This window comes from Leishmania major, chromosome 36 (assembly GCF_000002725.2).
Source record: "Leishmania major strain Friedlin complete genome, chromosome 36".
NCBI lineage: Eukaryota > Euglenozoa > Kinetoplastea > Trypanosomatida > Trypanosomatidae > Leishmania > Leishmania major.
This window is the reverse complement of record NC_007287.2, coordinates 1281870-1302500: the sequence shown is the minus strand read 5'-3', so window position 1 is coordinate 1302500 and position 20631 is coordinate 1281870. Positions and strand designations below refer to the sequence as shown.

The 20631-nt window shown below is 58.4% G+C and overlaps 9 protein-coding genes across 9 annotated transcripts in view; all 9 read left to right on the top strand.

The window, feature by feature from the left end:
* LMJF_36_3280 (conserved hypothetical protein) overlaps positions 1–259 on the top strand; it is a gene marked incomplete at both ends in the record, with an annotated part of 3513 nt that extends 3254 nt beyond the window's left edge. Inside the window, one exon of the mRNA XM_001686856.1 lies at positions 1–259. This exon is cut by the window's left edge and continues 3254 nt beyond it. Within this exon, the coding sequence (XP_001686908.1) occupies positions 1–259 (259 nt within the window).
* Positions 260–2133: 1874 nt separating this feature from the next.
* On the top strand, positions 2134–2523 carry LMJF_36_3270 (putative 60S ribosomal protein L22; the record flags this gene model as incomplete). Its single annotated transcript, XM_001686855.1, has 1 exon — positions 2134–2523. One exon carries the CDS (start codon positions 2134–2136, stop codon positions 2521–2523), a length of 390 nt encoding a protein of 129 aa, XP_001686907.1.
* A 904-nt stretch (positions 2524–3427) lies between these two features.
* On the top strand, positions 3428–4012 carry LMJF_36_3260 (conserved hypothetical protein; the record flags this gene model as incomplete). Its single annotated transcript, XM_001686854.1, has 1 exon — positions 3428–4012. The coding sequence occupies one exon, from the start codon at positions 3428–3430 to the stop codon at positions 4010–4012; it is 585 nt and encodes a 194-aa protein (XP_001686906.1).
* Positions 4013–4730: 718 nt separating this feature from the next.
* Positions 4731–6278, top strand: LMJF_36_3250 (conserved hypothetical protein; the record flags this gene model as incomplete). The annotated part of the gene is made up of 1 exon (XM_001686853.1): positions 4731–6278. The coding sequence occupies one exon, from the start codon at positions 4731–4733 to the stop codon at positions 6276–6278; it is 1548 nt and encodes a 515-aa protein (XP_001686905.1).
* Positions 6279–7827: 1549 nt separating this feature from the next.
* Positions 7828–8703, top strand: LMJF_36_3240 (hypothetical protein; the record flags this gene model as incomplete). Its single annotated transcript, XM_001686852.1, has 1 exon — positions 7828–8703. The coding sequence occupies one exon, from the start codon at positions 7828–7830 to the stop codon at positions 8701–8703; it is 876 nt and encodes a 291-aa protein (XP_001686904.1).
* Positions 8704–11445: 2742 nt separating this feature from the next.
* LMJF_36_3235 (conserved hypothetical protein) lies at positions 11446–12372 on the top strand (the record flags this gene model as incomplete). The annotated part of the gene is made up of 1 exon (XM_001686851.1): positions 11446–12372. One exon carries the CDS (start codon positions 11446–11448, stop codon positions 12370–12372), a length of 927 nt encoding a protein of 308 aa, XP_001686903.1.
* Positions 12373–13010: 638 nt separating this feature from the next.
* LMJF_36_3230 (putative oxidoreductase) lies at positions 13011–14621 on the top strand (the record flags this gene model as incomplete). Its single annotated transcript, XM_001686850.1, has 1 exon — positions 13011–14621. One exon carries the CDS (start codon positions 13011–13013, stop codon positions 14619–14621), a length of 1611 nt encoding a protein of 536 aa, XP_001686902.1.
* A 1673-nt stretch (positions 14622–16294) lies between these two features.
* LMJF_36_3220 (conserved hypothetical protein) lies at positions 16295–17947 on the top strand (the record flags this gene model as incomplete). Its single annotated transcript, XM_001686849.1, has 1 exon — positions 16295–17947. One exon carries the CDS (start codon positions 16295–16297, stop codon positions 17945–17947), a length of 1653 nt encoding a protein of 550 aa, XP_001686901.1.
* Positions 17948–18710: 763 nt separating this feature from the next.
* Positions 18711–19487, top strand: LMJF_36_3210 (14-3-3 protein-like protein; the record flags this gene model as incomplete). Its single annotated transcript, XM_001686848.1, has 1 exon — positions 18711–19487. The coding sequence occupies one exon, from the start codon at positions 18711–18713 to the stop codon at positions 19485–19487; it is 777 nt and encodes a 258-aa protein (XP_001686900.1).
* Positions 19488–20631: the final 1144 nt, after the last annotated feature.

Sequence of the window (20631 nt, the reverse complement as noted above, 5' to 3'; positions counted from 1 at the left end):
GCAGCAGGAGAAGATCTACGACGACGATTATTACCGCTGGTTCATTCAGCCTGGACACAACCCGAACCCCTCCGGCCTGCTTCGCGGACGCAAGGTTGCCGACAGCGGCAGCAGCTCCGTGGACAAGGACCTTGAGGTGTTCCTCAACCAGCTGTTAAGTGGGGCCGCAGAGCGGGGGGCTGACGGCACCACTGGCGATGAAGGCGAAGCGCTCAGTTTGCCTGAAGAAGACACCGACGAGGCCGCCGATAGCACATGAGAAGGTGCCGTGTAAGTGAACTGTTGTCGGGGAAAGGGCACTCCTGTCCGCCTTCAGTGGTGCAGTAGTCTCGCTAGCGTAGATTCTCTCTTTCTCTCGGTCTCGCTTGCAGTTTTTTTGTGTGTGGATATCTTGGCGTGAAGGTACCTGTGTGCATCGTCGCATTCGGTGTTTGGTCTGTTTTTACTTTGTGGGGCACCGTTCTCTCCATCTCTCTCCCTCTCGCACGACCCCCCCCCTCCCCCGCCCTCACTCCTTCCCTCCGCCGCCAGACTCGCAACCGAGTGGGCCTGTTTCTCACATACCTTTGTTGTTGTTTGTCCCTTTCTCTTTCTTTTTCACTCTCTCTCTGCTCCCTCGTGACTATGAACACCTGACTGTGTGTTATCACAGGGTTCCGTGTATTTTCACTCTGTGGGGAGAAGCCAGGCAGCCCCTCCTCGTCCCTTGACAATGCCAAACCACCTCTGGTGGTGACAGGCTCATGCACCTACGGCGCAGGGGGAGTTCAGAGCGATGCATCGCAACGGATGTCGGCGGCGAGGCTGTGGATGATGGTGCGTCGGAGGGACCTGCAGCAAGGCACACGCCTGCACACCGTCCATATGATGGGCAAAACGTCAGCGTGATTCGAGTATGTATGCCACCTGGCCCTCACACTGCCGGCTGGTGGGGAGAGCCTGAGCCACCCCGGGGGAGGGATGCACCAGGTGGCGACCGGCTCGATGCGGGAGCGGCTGTGAGAGAGCCTGCGAGGTCTGTGGTGGGTAGAGTTCGAGGTAGGAGGCGGTGCTCTCAGATGACTGGGCCGACGCATTGCTGAAAGGCGTGTCTAGAGCTGCCTCGCACCACGCGATAGGGGCCTGTGACAGGCCGGGGGCTCGAGTGGATTTGAGCTCGGCTTGAATGGCAGAGAGTGGACACGCTGTGATGCTTTTTGTCGAGTTCTCTCTCCTACGCATTGTGGTGGCGTTGCATCGCCTCGTTTGTTTCGCTGCGGAAGGAAGGCACGATATCACACCCGTTGCTGAGACAGAGCGCGGTAACACACAGGCACGCACAACACACACACACACACACGTGGGCGGCGCATCAGAGCGAAACTCCCCGACTGCCGTGGCTGCCTCCGTGCACCCCCTGTCCCACTGCACGTATGGTTGATTCGATAGCGGTGGCGTCTGTGTGCATGTGCGCGTGCCCTGCGTCTGTCTTGGTTGGCATGGGTGACATGAGGAATGGGATGTCGATGGACCGTTGTCCATGTAGCGTTTCGAGCGCGTGCGTAAAGGAAAGGGCACACACACAGAGAGAAAAAAAGGAAAGGCGGAACGAAATGACCGCACCAACGCGACGAAGCTCAAGCCGCACAAAAGCACGTTCCTGCCGCAGCCAGATTCAACTGAGAGAGGAACCGATGATGCAGACTCGCACCACGAGGCGGCGACGCATTGTTTTTTTTTTTGCATTTTCTGTGCATGTGTGTGTGTGATTGGGGGATCGCTTAGCGAAAGCGAACCTCGACTACAACGACGCGCACACCGCTGTCGAGTCGTCGTCTCCTTTGCCCTTCACGAGAATTTGGTGGACGGCAAGGGCACGTTTCGGCCCACTGCTCCTCGCACGTGTGGTGCTGCGCTTCTCCCCTCCCCTTGTTTTACACACACAGCTCTACTCGCCTGCTGGTTCCGACTATGGATTTTTTGCCCTCCCTTCCTCCCCGTCCCTCCCTCTTTTCCGTCACACACACACACACACACACAAACCGCTGCTCACCCGTGCCGCCCATCTCGCCGACAGCAACGTGCACTCTTTCACGTTTCCGCAGACGCATCGGCTCCGCCGTTCCCTTCCCCCCCCCCGCTTCTTTTGCAAAGATGGTCGCCGTTCGCGCTAAGGTTGGCTCCCGCAGCTACGTCCGCCAGAAGCAGCTGGCCAAGGGCAAGAAGGTCTTCAAGATTGACTGCAGCATCCCGGCCGCCGACGGCATCTTCAGTGAGGATGTGCTTGGCAACTTCGAGCAGTTCTTCCAGGACAACACGAAGCTGAACGGGCGCAAGGGCAAGCTGTCTGATAAGGTCCGCCTGTCGATGAACGACAACGTTCTGACCATCAGCACCACGATGGCGTACCGCAAGAAGTATTTCAAGTACCTCACGAAGAAGTTCCTCAAGAAGAAGGACCTGCGCGACTGGATCCGCATCCTCGCCACCGGCAAGGGGACGTACCAGCTCAAGTACTTCAACATCCAGGACCAGGAGGAATAAGACCACGACCTGCGGGGTGGATTCGATGCGTGCGTGCCGGAGGTGCGTGTGAGCCTGTGCGAGGCTCACACCCATTCATGTGCGCACCCGCAACGCGCCACCGGGCACGGAAAGCTACAGGTGCACGCTCGCTCTCGTTCACTTCTTTGTATTGATTTCTGTCTTGCTCTTTCTATCATTTCCGTGGCGTTGTATGACGGTCACCGAGGACGAGACGGGCAGGAGGGGGGCGGGGGGAGGCCAATCGCCGATCCCACGCATCTTCCTCATCCACATACCCTCCGCGACTCGCGTGTCCGAGCATCCCTACCGACGAAAAACAAATATATGAAAAAAAAAGTAAAACTCAAACACAAAAGTGACGCCCCCCCCAGAAAAGAGGGATGGTGAACTAGCAGCTCGTGCGAAGCTTATCGAAGCGCACGATGCTACGAGCGCAACACGTGTGCGGTGTGCACGTCTCTTCGTCAGCAAAGGCGTTGCTCGGGGAGAAGGAGAGGGGCAAGGCGAGGAAGGGTGAAGAAAGTGCTCATGTCGACTACTTCCCTTTCCAGCGTTCATCGACCTCAAGACCAGCTTCGCAAAGAATACAAAAACGGAGTGTGGTGCTCAGCCGCTACCACTGTCCACACATATTGCGTTGCGAGCGAGCAGTGCGCTTCCTCTCGCTACGTAGATGCTCAGCTGTGTTGCATCGCCGTGGAACCCCTCTCCCCTCTTCATCTCCGCCCGGTACCCCTCTCCATATGCAGGCATTCTAGGAGCTCTAGGGAAGTCACGTTGTGAGCCCTATGTAGTGTTGTGCAGCCTCCTCTGCGCATACTCTGCTGTCTCATCATCCCTCTCTCCATGACTGCATATCTGTGAACGTAAGCCAACATTCTTCGCTTCGCATTATTCGGCAATGCTGCGCTCCACGGGTGTGTCGCTGTACTACCGCGCCACAGCGGAGCTGGACCGGCTGCGAGGCATGCTGCGCGGTCGTGCGCGGCTGGAGCGCAAGGTCGGGCTGAAGCGCATTACCTTTCTTATGCGCACTCAGACTCGCTACCGTGTGGAGCAAAAGGCCCACTGGGAGCGCGCCATTGTGCGCAAGAACGTCGATAGCGCCGCTCACGAGCACGGCAGTGGGTGGCAGCACCTCCGCAACGACCTGGCTCGGCAGAATTTGATGCTGCTGCCCCGCACCCAGCAGCAGCTGGCTCAGTATGAGCCGCTGGCATTTCGCGCTGTGATGGAACTGTGCGCCTCGCGTGTGGCGCCGCCGCCACCGCCGATGACAGCTCAGGTGCCGGAGGAGGCCTACGCGACGCGCCCAGAGGATCCGAAAGTGGCGCACCCGGCGGCGAGACGGCAACTAGAGGAGTGTGTCGAGCGTATGCTGTGCACCGGCCGCTCCGATGTGCTGCAGCGAGAAGGCCCGCGCACAACGCAGGCGTGGATGGATGCGTGGAAAGAGTACGACCTTGGTTCAGCGGCGCAGAAGTGATTTGTACTGAATGACAGTGCTGCTTGTGCAGAGACGCGTCATGTTGTTGCAGTGTCGCTGTTCTTGTAATTTTTCTTCTTGGTGTTGAGTTGAAGGTAAGCTGTCGTGTCTCCAAGAATCCATCACAGTTATTCAGAGATAGAAGGGAAGAAGAGGAGGAAGGAGGACGGGCGGCGGTGCCTCTTGTGCGGCGAGTGCGTGACGGTATGCGCCTTTTGCGCTGGTGTGCCACTCTTTGCTGTAACCCCGCTCTCTGTCTCTCTCTCTCTCTCTCGAGTCGGTGCGCGCTCTGATGCGCAGGGTGTGTATGTGTGTGTGTGTGTGTCGGAGGTGGGGGGTGGCACGGCCCTATTGCATCAATCGTTGTTTCCCTTGTGCAGCCACGATGCTCTCTTTCCTACCATCTCACTTTATGAACTCTGCCGTTTCACCGCTGCCTTTTGGTCACTTGCGCCCTCACCCCACCCGTTGCAAGCGCCACTTCGCGCTGTGCTTGCGTGTGTGGATGCGCAACGGGTACACCGCATGACATACACACGCGGAAAGGAAACTGACGTATCGCTCAACTACAAAAAGTAGGTGCATCTCCGTGCCTTCAAGCACCAGCACAGCTTTATAAGCAGCAAACTCTTGCTTTTCTATCTCCTCTAGCTGCCTGTCTTTGCCTACTTATCTCTCGGCGCCTCGCTGCCTCGATCGCGCACCGTCCGCCTCTCCCATGGCCCTCACGACGTCGTCGGATGTCGCCGCGCCGCTCATCAGCCTCGCCGTTTACTGCCCGCTCCTCTGCGCTGATAAAGAGAAGCACGGGGCGGACAACATCCTCTTCTACTTCCCATCTGACACGCACCTCAACTTGCAGATGAACCAAGTAGGCTTCTGCATCGCCATCAGCTCCCTCGCACCTCTATTTGGGGTACACTGCAGCCGGCGCCAGACGATTCGAAAGCAGCGCAGCAGCGTCTGCCTTATGAGCCCAGCGGAAGACTTGTGGGTGAGTGCGCACGTGCGTGGCGGCAACGAGGCTGCGCTCACCACTCACCACCTACTACAGCTCAGCTGTGCCTTGTTTGAGCTGCTTTACAGCGCAGACACGGTGTTGCGGCTCACGTTACCCGATATGGAAAAAGGCAGAAAAGAAGGCCCACCCGCTGGCACCGGCAGCTCAACTCCCTCGACGCCGACGACAGATAAGGCGGTCTCCTCCGACACCGCGGCACGTCCGGCGCTGCGGTCTTTCTTTACCAGATGCGCAACCTTCATCTCCAGCGTTTTGGCAGCGCAGTGCAAGGCACGTGATGGCGCGACGGAGCGAATGGGTCGGTCAGGCGCTGCCATGTCAGCACAGGACTGGGCTCACCACCTCTCTGCCGAAGCGGCATTCGGGTTCCCGCTGCGCTTCGTGAGCGACCGCGAGCTCCCCTCCTTGCAACTGGGACGCGTCGAAGAGGTGGTGCGCCACATTTTGTGGCGGCCTGTGGACGGATGTACAGCCGGGCCTGATGGCGACGCACCGTCGTCGCTGGGCCGTGACAGTGTACACTGCTGTGTCTTTGATCTGCCATCGCTGCACGTAGTCATGGCGGACAGTCGGCTGCCTCGTGTCGTGGTGCAGTCTCTCAAGTACTACCTAGTTCTCTACGCACCGATCGCATGTACTTCGTTTCGGTGCCATGTGCCGCCGGGCGGGCTGTGCGAGGCGGCTGTCTGGTTGGATGGGAATGTAGTCGTCGTACTGGTCGATATGCATGAAGACGAGACTGCTAGCGTAGGCGTCCGTGCGGTGTCTCCGTCGCTGATGGAGCACGCCAGAATCATCAGCAGCGCGGTACGCCAGCTGCTTAGCAAACCAGCGGCTGGCGCTATTTCAGTGGAGGCGAAAGACGCCTATTGGCTCTCCACACGCGACGTGCCGACGCATCAGTTGTACTACAAGTTGACTTTGAAACCGCCAATTGCGGCATCAAGCGGCCTTGTCGCACACTGGCGTCTGAGGGGTACCGTAGTAGAGGGAACGCCTTTCCGCCAGGTGGTGCCCGGCCTCGTCGAGTATTTGCGCGTGCTAGTGCACTCGACGAAGCTGTGCCTGCCTTCCTCGACTTCGACCAGCGTGCTGGAGTACTGGACGCGCTGGAACTCTTTCTGGGTTTACCTGCGCTTTGCCGGTCCCACAGTGACTGCCCTCGCCTGGCAGCACCAACAGCACGCGACGAGTGTCCGCCAGCTTGCCTACGAGGCGCAGCATCTTCTCCTCGTGGCGCCATAGTCGATGACCGTTACCTTTGTTTAAAATCCCTTCCCTTGACACAACGACGTGCACAAGCGCTTTCTCCCCATGCACACGCGAGGGTACAAACACACATCTGACGCATCATCTCCCCCGGTACGCTGCCATCCTGCTTTCTGTTTCTTTTCTTGACGTTTTCATCCTTGGCTGTGTAGACGCTCCGCCCTCTCTCCCCCCCCCCTCTTGTCAAGCCTGCCACTGCTTTTCTCTCTCTCTCTGTGTGTATGTGTGTGTGTGTGTGTGTGTGTGTGTGTGTGTGTGGAGCGTAAGCAGAGAGAGAAAGAGAGAGCGGCGCGCGTAGTCGCCAACGTCGATGATGCACAGACACACATGCACACGCGCCGGATTCCTTTATTTTCCTTTGGTGGTAACAGATGTGAGCGAGCACCTGACTTCTCGAAAAGTGCCAAGAGAGAGAGAGACGAAAACAAAAAAAAAAGAAGTACCACGAACGTGCGAGTACCGGGGCCGCATGCACTAAGAGGCGTGCGCCTCGCCGCTGCGCTCCTGGGGGTGGTGAAGAGGGAAACACGTAGCCCATGGCCCTGATAACGCCGGCTATCTTCCTCCATGGCTCTCTCTACTACGCTATATGTTCCTGAAGCCATCTTTGCCACTTATCCACCTCTCACCGCACCCACCCCGGCCACTCGCCCATTCAATTTTGGCCGTGCTGCTTCGGCTGCCCTCACACAAACGCGCACACACTCATGCAGCAATGCACTTGAGCGTAGCATTCATTAGACGTGACCTTCTCTCTTCTTCCCAGTGGTAGGCCCCCTCTCTCACGCTACAACCTCCTACCCGTCCTTACTCGTCTCTACCTAAATGGACCTTGTTTCACTCTACCCGCGATGTGCGGCTGTACGAGTGGCGCACATCTGTATGCTTTTTCTTCTCCCTGTAGTGTATATACACTGGTGACCTCGCTGACGGCGCCATCTTCATTGACGTCCGTCTCTTGGACCTCTGCAGGGTTTTGTGCGCATGCGCTGCAAGCGTGGCTGTGTGTGTGTGTGTGTGTGTGTTTGTATATGTATGTGTGGTACAGGGGTAGAGCTTGCTCGTTTATCTATTGATTTTTCGTCGTCTCCTCGTTGTGAAAGGGCGCTGCTGTCTCGCCATCACAGACTCACCCCACCCCAACCCTCCCTTCCTAAGTGTGTTTCAGTACTTCTGAAAGAAATCGTTGCGTGTATTCGTTTTCTCTCTCTCTCTCTCTCTGTGCGTGCGAGCTGACCAGGTGCTTCCCTGTGCCTCTGTAGTCGGTCACTTTAAACTTCTCTTGACCCTAGCGTACCAGTTATTTGTCTCCCCCCCCCTTTCTGCGTGTGCGTGCGGCTGTGTTTTGACCAGCGAAAAAGACAACAACGATTCGAAGCCTCCGGCTAAAAAATATGTTCTCGAAAGGCATCCCGTTGGCGCCGTGTGAAGAGGACACCCCCGACGGCGTGGCTCGCGTGCCCCTCCACCGCTGCGAGGGCGGGCAACTGATGTGGTGGTGTGTAGCGGTAACAGCGACCGCGAGATGGACGATGTCCACGCCAGCCCGCTCGAACGCGATAACGAGCAGGTCGCGGCGGCAGCAAAGGCTACCAACAGCACCGGGGTGCGTCGGCGCAGGATGAACGAAGTGTACCCGGTCATGAAGAACACGATCTACTCCGATGGGGAGTGCGAGGTGGTGGTGGTGCTCACCTCGTGGGACTGCGGCATGCGGTTCATCCGCTACATCAGCGACCTCTTCCAGTATTTTGTGCGCAACCCCAAGGCGATGGGACTCATCTTCACCACGGTGATTATTCTCCTCTTTTTCAAGTATGCACAGCAGGTTGTTGTAAAGGCGGTGAACGCCGCCGTGCGCGCGCACTCCGGGCTTGAGCCGACCGACACCATCCGCAGCGCCTTCACGTCCTTCACAGAGGAGCTGCACGCTCTTGAGCGGGCTGCGCAGACCATCGGCTGGGCCTACATGCGAGATTCGGTGGAAGGGTATGACATGGGCACCGCTGTTGTCACCGCCTTTTCTTCGCTCGTCAGAAACGTCCAACTGAGCCTCATGGCCAACATGAGGACATGCGTCGTGCGCGCCTTCCCCGCGGCAGCCTCGACGGTCTTCACGAGTCGGCACTGGGGTCAGATCGGTGGCACCCCCAATGAAACCAACAGGTCCGTATGCTTCTGCGTATCCAAGGACAGCACAGTGAGGCAATGGGACACGGTCTCGAACACCGGCGACGGCGGCCCCTTGATGAGTAGAGCGTACGTCGAGCAGTGCATGCCCGACCTGCTCTCAGTAGCGACCACGGCCACCAAGGGAAGCGCTCTGGCGGCATCGGGTGGTGTGGACGCGGGCCTACATGACATGCAATATCTTCCCGCAAAAGGCTTGGCGCACGATTAGCTACCTTCTCCCCATCGCCTTCAATGCTGAGGGCTACGCAGTCGTCATGGCAGGCATAGACTTAGGCTTGGAGGTGCTGATGGAGATCGTGAACGCGACGGCCACGCCAAACATCGAGCTCGTCTTCGTGGACAACCGCTACAACGCCAGCAGAGGCTGGCAGTTTGTATACGACTCCTTCGACGAGTCGATCTTTTGGTCGACCCCGTACGGAGTGCTCGATGAGCCGGTCGGTCGCATCAGGGACTTGACTGAATCCGTTTGGAATGAACGCGGCGGCGCCTTGGCGGTAAATGGGTCCTTCTACCGGAACGGACTCATCTATCAGTCGCTCACGATGATTTCGCACTGAGCCCTGATTGCCAGCTCACCGCTGGCTCTCTCGGTAGCGGAGGTGGCTGCGTCGCTGGGTGTCATCGTGAAGGAGAGCAAAGGCATCGCGACTGTTGCGTCAGGTCTCTACCACGACTGTGAGACAGCCGCCAACAAGCAGCAGAACAGCGTAACGGTGGAGGCGCTTGGTGAGATCGAGCAGGCCTTCAGGACGCAGCTACACTCCTTGTCCACATCTTACACACTTGTTGGCACCACGAAGAGCAGAAGCAGTAGTGCGAGCGCCGAGAGCGAGTCCTCGCAAAACTCCAACGCGGTCGGCTGAAGCGCCATCCACGTGTTGCCTTACTCGTCTGCGTAGGCACAGTCATCGGCGGTGTCCTCCGCTGCGAAAGCCACCCTCGCGACTCCCGCGGCCTCGGCCAGCAGAGCCGGAAACGGGATGAAGATGCTCGTGCTGCAGGAGACGACGGAGCGTCTCCCTGTAGACATTCCTGATGCTAATGTCGCCTGGCGCACCAGCAGCAGCGGCTCCGTAGCAGAAGACGAACGTGTGTGAGGCGTGTGCGGGTGCACCTATACGTCCGTCGCGAACAAAACGTGCTTCTTTACGGACTTGAACCAGATGGAGATTCTTTTCGAGGGCTTGGTGTTCAATGCCTCCGCCAAGGACAAGATCGAGACGGACCAATTGAGCGCCTCTCTCCATGGTCTCTTCACGAGTCCGTGCATCGACGGCACCACGACCACTACGGGGTTCTGGACAAAGCCGTAGCTCCGCAGCAGCGCCAGCGGAAACGCGTCTGTCGTCGTGAGCTACGTGCACCCAAGCGATCACAACAACAACGGCTACGTGACGCACGCTTGCATTATCGACATAAACACAGCGTGGATGGCGTACACCCTGAGGGCGAATCAGCATAACGGGACGACGGCGCTGTACCTGATTGACCGGCGCGGCGCGGGCACTTTCCTGGCATCCAGCACAGCCGTGCAGGCGACGGATGCGGTGTACACCGCGCTGAAGATGCCAGACCCGGAGTTCAACCAGATCGGGAGCGCAGTGCACAGCACCGCCGGCAATACCTGGGTGCGATCGCTGTCGTTGCACATGGGAACCACCTTGGTGAACGACCAGGTAGTGGAGGGCCAATGAGGCATCATCGAGGTCATACCAGGGGATGTAGCACTCCAGCGCTACCTGCCCACGCCGGCAGTGACCAGCGCCACGGACGCGCCGCGCCTGCTGCCACCCGGGGAGACGGTGCAACTATTCCTCTACATTGGCAGCATTCTCTTCATCTTCCTGAACCTGCTTATTTTGGGGTGCAGCCATCTGAGTCGACCGTGAGACTGCTGCCGCTGCTAGATGGCCATGGGCGAGTAAAGATGCAAGCAGGACCCAGACGTAACGTCCCCCCAGTGCTTGTGCGCGTGCGCAATCCTCTTTTCTTTCTGTTGTGGGTGCCGCATACGTCGCCCAGTGGATGGGAGGCGGGGGGGGGGGGGGGAAGCGGTGCCGCTTGGAGGTGCGCTCTAACCAGCCCACCCCCGCCTCTCTCCACGGCTCCCCTTGCTCCACACTCTCCCATTCTGAGGTATGCCCCTTTTCGGTTTGTGCGTATTTCCCAACGCCGTTTTTCGTTGTCTATTTTTTGTTTGTTGTCCTGCCTCTACCTCAGGTACCTGTGTGCTGCTATGAAGTGTTGTGCTTGCCAGCGGTTAGCCTGGCTGTGCTTGTCATTCCCTTACTCCTCTTCCCCGATCTATTGCGAGAGCCAACGCGCCTCCCTTGCCATTGGGGAGCGGAGTGCAGGAGCGATACACGAAGTGCGAAGAGCACGTATCGTATGCAAAACAAAAAAAAAACGATAAACCACCTCGGCACGAGCAGGCCCCTTTTCTCTGCTGCAGCACGGGATGCTGCACTGGAAGGTATCCTGCAAACCTGCCTAGGTGCGTGTTTCCGAAGCCCCCTCCCTCCCTTCCCCCTACCGACACTCTCGATCACGTATGCACACATCAGTTTAGCGATCTGTGTTTTCGAAATTGCTCATGTTCCAGCCCCTCTTCTCTATGTACGGCGTACTGCCCACGTGATGGGAGTCATAGGGGGATGTTTTCGCGACTCGTGGCTGGTGGGGCGGACGCTCGTGCCTGCTGCCCTCCCACCCTTCACCCACCCCACTTGGGACACCGCGACTCTTATCGCCTCTCTCCCTCCATTCTGCATCCGTGTCCGGTAGGCGTTGATTCGGAATGTGTTTTCCTTCATGGGCTCTGCGTAACACACATGCAGGTGCACATGTCAACGATTCCTCTGCCTCTTCTCCCCCTCCCTCTTTCCTTGTCAAGGTCGCAGCACACACGCGGAGCGACGAAGCGAACACGAGTGCAGTGGTGAAAGCCATGGACAGCCTCTACTTTATTGGCAAGGCGCAGTTTCACCAGCTCGCCACACACATCTCTCTCTACCACGAGGACATGTCCGATGGCTACAAGCACCTCAGCACAGATGCCGTGATGGCGGTGGGGTTAAAGCCGCACAAGTTCACCTACTGGAATGTGCCCATGATGAGCGGGTACCTCGGCAAAACGGTGCCTCTCGACATTCATGGAGGGTATGTGATGATCGACGAGGAAAAGGTAATGCCGATGGCGACGAGCTACGGCATGCTGCGCTACGCCCTCCTGACCAGTGCCGTGCGCGCCAAGGAGGGCGGGCGATGGCGGTACGACTTTATGACCATGAACAGCACCCTCGCCATCGGCACCGCTGCCGGGCTCGGTCTTTTGTCGTTCGGCCGCCAGCGCATTGGCTGGATACGGCGTCACCCGATCGGCTCTGTCATGGCGAGCTTTGTCGCCTGCCTTACCACCACAGTCATCGCGCGCCAGGGCATCAAGGCCTTGGGCATCGGCATTGTGCAGGCACAGAATAGTCACAAGAGGGCGCTGAATTGCCTGCATTGCGTCGACTGCCTCGAAGACGTTAATACGTACACGCTAAAGCAGATCGAGGAATTGAAGGCACAGCAGATCCCGCAGCAGGCAGGCATGCCGCCGCCGCCGGAGGAGTATGTCCGGCGCTTCAAGAAAGGTGTGGAGATGCAGTGCAGGCTGCTCGAGACCGACATGGAAGAGGTGCGCCTCATCCGCAAGTGGGCTGGAGCGTCGCTCTGTGACGTCCATCAGCACCTCCGCGACGACCCGATGGGCTACAAGGAGCCGCACGGGCTCGTGCTTCTCGCCTCCGACCGCGCACGCGCAGCTGAGCGACCGCCGCTGGCGACAATGCCCGACGACAAGAAGGGAATAAGACCAGCGAAGAGCTAGTGCCTGTCCTCATGTCTGCCTGTGTTTACAGTTGTGTGTGACGAGGAATCGACTAGGAGAATTGAATGACGCGCGTGGCGTCGGCGTCTCTGCCAACGCGGCCCCCGCTGATGAGGTGGTTGCTTCACATACGGAAACACGCACAGAGGTACGATGGTGACCTCTTCCTGCCCCCCGCCAGAGGGGCGGTCCTGCAAGGAGACGAAGGGTTGCAAAGGTTTTTGAGCGTGCACGCGCTCGTGTATGAGTAAGTCAGAGATGGCAAGAAGGCATGCTGCGAAGAGTGCTCCTTGCGTGTGCGCACTCTCCTCAAAGCCGCACGTGGTCTACCGATCGTTTTCTGCAGCCAGGGGACAGCGGGCCATCACTGCACTTCCTCCCCCCCCCAAGGAAACATAATAATATCCTTCTTGGATGCTCTTCTCGGGGCGACTGCTGCCGCACACGCACATCTGTTATTTGCACCCACCACTATCGCCCCCAAGCCGTTTACGGTGTCTCCCTCTTTGCCTGCCTCCACAAGGGCAACGACGCCACGCAGTGAGTACCCCGCACACCTTCAGCGACATCAACGGCGTTGGCGGACTGTCCACCTGGGATTTCGGACCTGCTCTTCCTCTCGCCTTTGTTGGTGGGGCATGAGCAAGGCGTACGACATCATCGTGATCGGCTCCGGCGCCGCGGGCTGTGCGGCCGCGCGCGCCTGCGCTTTGCGCCACCCTGCTGCTTCCATCGCCCTCATCGAGCAAGGCAGTCGCGCGGCTGTTCCGCAGGTGATGCGGATACCGCTAATGCAGCCCTACATCGCATCAGTGCGGAAGGCCAGGCCATTTCTACAGACGTTGACGTGCGTAGCGGAGGCAAACCTAGCCGGCCGCTCTCTGCCGTTCACGCTTGGCCGTGGCCTCGGCGGCAGCTGGCTTTGCAACGACATGAAGTACATGCGCGGCACTCGCAAGGACTACGAAGGATGGGCGGACGCCTCTTGGACCTATGACACGCTGCTGCCAGTTTTCAAGATTCTGGAGGCGAATTCACGCGGCCGTTCGCGCGACCACGGTGAGGACGGCCCCCTGCGCGTGACGGATGCACAGCGCAGCAATATCGACTCAGGCATGAATGTGCTCTTCTTCGAAGCCTGCGAGGCAGCAGGAGTGCCTGCGACGAACGACTTCAACGCTGGCGAGGCGGACGGCTTCTCGGCCATGCAGTCCTACATTGACGGAGGCGCGCGCGTGCAGGCTTTCCACGCGTTGATTGGGGGCACGCGGCCCCGCACCCCAAACCTCGATCTGCTGGACGAAACTTGCGCGGAGCGCATCCACTGCACGGCTGGAAGGGTGCGCGCGGTGGAGGTTTCGCATCGTGGAGACAAGAGGCTACTGGAGGCCCGGCACGTCGTGGTGTGCGCTGGAACGCTGCGCAGTCCACTCCTGCTGCAGCGCAGCGGCATCGGTGCGAAAGGTAGCGTGCTGGACGCGCCGGCGGTCGGGCAGAATCTGATCACCACAAGCGCCGCCGATCTCGTCTTTCGCATCCGCAACTCATCCAACGTCTACAGCAAGTCCATCAGCTGGCGCAACTCGTCGTATTTGTACCGGCAGTGGCGCGAGTACAAAGAAAACCGCAGCGGCGTGTTTAGCGCCTTCGTCGAGGGTGCTGCCTACGTGCGGTCGCAGCTGCAGCAAGACGCGCCGGATCTGTCCATTCTCTTCTTTCGCACTCCGCAAATGGGGATGGTGCACTGGCCGATGGACGGCTTCACAATGCGGGTGACGCATCACTACCCGTCGAGTCGCGGCGAGGTGCTCTACGACGGCAGCAAGGGCACCACGCTCATTCGAAGCGGGATGCTCTCCACAAGGGAGGATGTGCTGGCCATGGACGAAGGGGTGCAGTGGGTGGGCCTCCTGACCACACGCGACGGCACCCTGCGGTCAGTCAACCACGTCGATGAGAAGGGACGGCACGTGAGCCCGTTCTGGTCCTACGGTGCGGCACTGCACCACCCCCGCGACGGCCTCATCACACAATGCGGCACAGCCGCCTTCTTGGCGGAGCATGTGAAGAGCGGCGGAGATCTCTACGGCACCTGTGCCATGGGGACCGTGGTAGACAGCCAGCTGCGCGTGAAAGGGATTGCCGGGCTGTTCGTGGCGGACAGCAGCGTTGTGCCGGTACCCACAGTGGCGAGCAGCAGCACGCTTGGCAGTGCCATCGGTGCCCGCGTCGCTTCCTTTATTCACTGAGGGGTGGCAGCGTACATCGGCTACTGCAGTACCATGCCTGCACTCTCCCCACTCAAATTAGCGCGCGTGTCTCCTCTTTGGTGCTGCAGTGGTGGAAGCTGCGGCTCTGTCAAGACCATCGCCTTCAACCCCCTATCTTTGCGCACGCGTGGGTGGCGTGCGCGTTTGTGTCGCAGACGCGTTGCTCGCTTGCTACACGTGGTGTTGTCGTCGTGATCTTCGCTGAGTCGTGCGACATCCAGTGACTGCTCCCTCACCGACACATCATAATGCGGAGGACAGAGAAACAAACGGGGTAGAGACGGAAAGAGCCTCAATCACAGCTAAAGAAGGAATGCTGAAGATGCTGGCATTGAGCACGCGTGCGTGAACCAGGGACCTCCCAACGGCGTTGCAGCACTCGACCTAAAACCGTCCAGCGCCTGCGTGTATCCCGTACGCGAGGCTGCGCTGGTGTTTGACGCATCACTGACGCGCTCACCCCTCCTCCCCCCCCCCTTAAATCCTCACATACCCTCCAAACTGAAATGCCTCTCGCCGCCGCTCCCCCCCCTTCCTCTTACTCCTGCTCTCCTTCGGCCTTGTCTTTCTTTTCGTTGTTTGGCTGCGGAAGCACGTCCCCTGCGATTCGGCGTGGGCATGTAATCCCGCAAAAACGCCCTGACACGCGAAACAAAAAGTGGTGAACAAGCAAGACGCTGCTTCGTGTTGACGCTGCTAAGAAGAGCCACCGTAACGAATCTCTTTCCACTCTCGCCCTTGTTTCGTCACGCAGACATTTTCCCCGCTCCACCTCTAGCCGCAGTGCGAGTGTGTGGCACATCCCTTGCGCAAACACTTACTTGCGCACACTCCAGCACACGTACACTCTAAAGCAGCCATAGACGCGCACACTACCGCGTTCTCCGCCCACAACGCCGCCTCCAGCCCTCCGTACCCTCCCAAATCCCTGCGGAAAAAGAAAGGGCGAACTTGTTGTTTTCGCGTGTACCATTTTGCGTTTCTCTGTCTGTGCGGTTGCTGCTGCCTGCTTGCTATTCAAGCGGCGGCCCTCTCATGCCTATGGCGCAGTAGCTTAGACACACGCATACACGCACGTTCGCATACATATATATATATATTTATTTATACATGCATACATGAACACGAGCACGTTGAAGGGTTTCTCTCTTTGGTCGCCCCCCCTGCGTGTACAGCAGCATAGATAGATCAATATTTGTTTGTTTGGTAAGTAGGTCAAGTGTGAGTGTGCGCGTGCACGCATTGTGACGCTGGAAGGTGCGGCGGTTGTTTGTTTGTTTTATCCTAGTGTGGTGGCAACGTGTCGGAGTCACCGTTGTCGGGCACTTCCTCTTTCGCTTTTTTTAGGTGTGTGTGTGTGTGTGTGTGTGTGTGTGTGTGATCTTGGCTCCTCTTCTCTCTCTTGGCGCTCTTTGTCGCCTTGGAGAAGGAAATCGGGAAACGAAGGAAGAACATCTCTCTCTCTCTCGATTGCCAAGCATCATCGTGTGCGCACTGACGCACTCCCTGGCACACAAAGACACACGAGGCGGGTGCCGTGCACTAGAGCGGAGTATCGGCGGTTTCATAGTCGAGTGCCTTCTACCTGTCTTCGCTTTTTCAGCTGTTTTGACTGCTCACCCCTACCCCTCCCCCCTCCGCTTCGCTTCGCCATGGCATCGTACTCCGAGCTCCTGCAGACATGTGCGGAGTTCCAGGAGAACTTCTCCGCCTTGACTGGCAAGTACAACGCTCTCTCGCTGGAACTCAAGAACACCAAGGCAGTATGCGAACGCAAGCAGTGGCAGCTGGACGAGGCGGCGGCGCGCGAGGAACAGCAGCGCAAAGAGCTTTTAAAGCTGAAGAAAGAGGTGGACGACGCGGCAGGGCTTCGAGAGCGGTTCCACGCTGCTGCCGTCGCAACGGAGCACCTCAAGTCCCAACTCGCCTGTGCGCATCAGAGCGCAGTAGACGCGTCGCTGGAGCATGATCAAGAGGTGCAACAGCTAAAGCAGCAGCTGGAGGATATGATCAAACGTGTCGAGACGGCGGCGGACGGGCAACGGTTGCGCGAAGCGCAGAGGCAAACACTGGAGCTGGAGGAGCGGTGCGCCACCATGCATGCACAGCTGCTGGAGGATCGGGAGCGGCACAGCCAGCAGCTGCTGACAGCCCACAACGCACTACGCGAACAGCAGAGCCGCAACCTCGAATTAGAGCAGCGCTGCCGCGCCATGGAAGCGGACTTAGCAGAGATGCGAGCGGCAGTGCGGCGTTCGACCGAGCTGCAGAACGAAGCGGCTCTGCTCAAGGAGCGCTTCTCGACGGCCGCCACGGTGGCACAACACCAAGTCGAGGAACTTCGCGCTGAAGCGGAAGAGGCGCGCCGCCGGCTCGCCCAACTCAAAGCCGACCACCAGGCGCAGATGGCCCAGGTAGCGCAGGATGCAGCAGAGGCGCGGGAGGAGCTGCACGAGCGCGTGGCATCTCTCACGGCGGACCTTGCCACGGCACAGAGCAATCTGGAGGAGGAACGATCTCTTTACCGTAAGATGCAAGCGAGTGCAGAGGAAAAGGTGACGCAGGCGCGCAACGCATCAGTGGTCGAGGCGAGCGCGCTGCGTTGCGCGCAGGCCGCCCTCAAGGAGGAAAACACGCGGCTCCAATGGCGTCTCGAGAAGATGGATGGCGAGCTACGCGAGGGACAACAAGCTCTGCAGGCGCTGCAGTCGCGCCACGATAGCCTGGCGGCAAAGCTGCAGCAATCTCAGGGTCAGCTGGATACCGCTGCCCAGCAAGAGGCGTGGCTGACCTGTGAGAAACAGAACATTGCCGATCAGCTTGCCGTCGCTCGACAGCAACTAGATGTGCTCAACAAGGCACTCATGAATCACGAGGAGGTAACACTGCAGGTGCAGCAGCTGACCATGCGCTTGGCGAACTCGACAGAGGAGGCGCAGAGCCACCGTTGTGCTGCCCTGCTGTGCGAATCGCAGCTGCGTGATGTGGAGGAAGCCTCTGCTCTCAAGGTGAGAGAGCTGCGACGAGAGCTGAAGGCGTACAAAAAGCAGTGCGCCAACGAAGCGGCAAGGGCAGACCGCCTTCGCCGCAAGCTGATGACCGCACTGATAGAAAAAGAAGCAGAGCTGTACCGTGTCTCGCGAGCCACAGGGCGCGCACTAACTCTTGAAGGTGAGCCCGCCACCATCCCCGCCAGCGGCACTGTACTCCACGATAGCGCCTACAGTGACGTTATTGGCATGCTGAGAAACCAAAGTCAACAAGCAGAGGATCTGCACACTCGTCTCGTGCAGTTAGCCCGGTAACCGACGACCCATCATATGTGCGTAACCGAAAACCCTCTCCTGTGCGCAAGCTCGTTTCCGTATGTGTGTATGTGCGTGTGTGTCTGTCTATCCTGTGTGATGCTCGGACACACATGTACATGGACGCGCTCTGCATGTGTTTCTCCTTCTTTTTTTTTTCCTCCCCTCTCCTTTTCGAAGTTGAGAGCAGAACCGGCTCACCGACGAAGCGGCCGCTTCTCGTCTGCTTACTCGTCTCCTGCCTCTCATTTTTGAGGGACATGGCACGGGAATACGCCCCTGTGCGGTCTGTGTGCTTCCTAATAGGATTTGTCTGTGCGCCCTCCGTGTAAACCTGCGTCACCGACGCACGCACACAAACACATACACACAGACACACGCCGTCAGCGACGCTATAGAGGGCACATGGTCTTACTCGATCTCTCGTTTCCTCCTCCATCTACCCTACCCCACCTCCTCCACTCCGCATACCTCCTCCCTGTCTCCTCATTTTCCCTCAAAGGAATTACCGTGCACATATACACTGCCATCATACTTCCTGCCCGCGCTTTACCCCACCCGCCCTCTGACTTGCCCGTCATCGAATCCGTCTTTTCTTTTTGCTTGTGCCTCCTCTTACAACGCTTAGTCTACACACACACACACGCCTGCGACTGTACAGCGAGTCCCCCTCCCCCCTCTCCACACACACACACACACACACACACTCTTCAACAGCAAAATACGCTACAGACTACAAGCATATTCCCTTCCCTCTGGAATAATGACGGAGACGATCAAGTGGAAAAACGTCGCCATCCAAGACGAGGTGGTCCCCAGGCCGAGTGACATCAAGCTTCCCGATGACCTCGCCGAACTCATCTACATGGCCAAGCTGGCCGAGGAAGCAGAGCGCTTTGACGAAATGCTGCTCTGCATTCGCAAGTATGTGCGGCTGAACAGTGAGCTCGACACGGAGGAGCGTAACCTGCTGTCGGTGGCGTACAAGAACGTGATCACGCCGCGCCGCAACGCTTGGCGCGTCATTACCTCTATCGAGAGTCGTGAGAACGCCAAGGAGAACAGCGCCACACTGCCCTTCGTGGTGAACATGCGGAGGGAGTTAGAGGCAGAGCTCTCCCCGCTCTGCGACGACCTGCTCAGTCTTCTCGACACCTACCTCATCCCGGCCGCCCAGGGCGGCGAGGCGAAGGTTTTTTACCTCAAGATGAAGGGCGACTACCACCGCTACTACGCCGAGATCGACTCCGGCGATGGACAGCGGCAGGCAGCCTTGAGCGCCTACCAAAAGGCAACGGACGTCGCGAACTCGTCCCTTGCTCCGACGCACCCTATCCGCCTCGGTCTGGCGCTGAACTTCTCTGTGTTTTACTACGAAATCATGAAGGAGCACGAGAAGGGCTTCCAGCTGGCTCGTCAGGCTTACGACGAGGCCGTGACGGAGCTCGAGACGCTCGACGACGAGGCCTACCACGAGTCCAACACCATTGTGCGCCTCCTCCGTGAGAACCTCAACTTGTGGACGGATGACCAGCTGTAAGGTAACGCACTGTTGTTTGCTGTCCGGAAGTAGCAACAGCAAGAAGGTGGCGATGGCGGTGTGGCATAAACCTCTCCAACTCGCGCTCTGGCTGTGGTAGTGATGATGCGTGCCGCCGTGTTTGCTGCCTTTTCAGCAACATGCACACATGAGACCACAGTCGTAACGCCCCCACACCCTTTTTTTCTTTCCTTCAGCACTTCTCTCTCGTCGCGTCCCTCCCCCTCCCAACCGTCTCGGTGCCTCCGGACTTTGCTCTCTCGTTCTCTCGACCGAAGCAAGCGCGCCGACCGAAACGCATAAAAGGCACGCACTTTTGCGGATCCCCAGGCAATGTCGGGTGCTCACGGAGCGACATAGAACCTCTCGGCAGCACGTGCGCACCTTTGTCTCTGGCTCCCGAGAAGCGCTGCCGACTCGTGTCTTAGAGCTGTGCTCCGTAAAGATGCGTGTGTCGATAGTGATGAGTCTTTGCGTGTGTGCGTGTGTGTGTGTGTGCGGGTATCGATGTGGCTCTTCTACTTGGGATGCGGGTCGCGAACAGAAGGGTACACAGCGCACACCAGTCGGCACACCGCGTCGCGGAGGCGGAAGGGCACAGCAACAACAACAAAAAAGGACAAAACCGTGTCGGTGTGTGCCTCTCTCTGAAACGGGAGAGGTGGCGGCTTCCTGGGATTTGGCACGATGCTGAGGAAAAGACGGCTGCGTGTTGTTGTTTTGTTGTTTGTGCTTCGCCTGCTCCCCCCTCCCTCCCTCCCCCTTCGTTTGCGTGTGCTTGTTTGTGTGCTTTATGATTTCCTTCGGTATCGCGGCGTTCCCTCTTGCGTTTTGTCTTTCATCTGATTTCGCTCTTGTTTCCTTGTTGGTTGTTCTTTTTCTCTGGGCGTGTGTGGGTGTATGTCAGGGTCAACCGGGGAAAGCAGCTGCAGCATCGATACACGCATCCACGGCAGACAGATAGACAGACACGGACACCACACACACACACACAAACTTGACTCATCATGCAACTCGTACGCCAAGGTCGATACGCATCTACTGCCACACGCACCGTTTCACGTGCAATGTCTATAGGTCTCCTTCTTTTTGTGGGAGGGGGGATCGCCTCACCTGAGTGCAGACACGCGCATTTGCTTCCTGT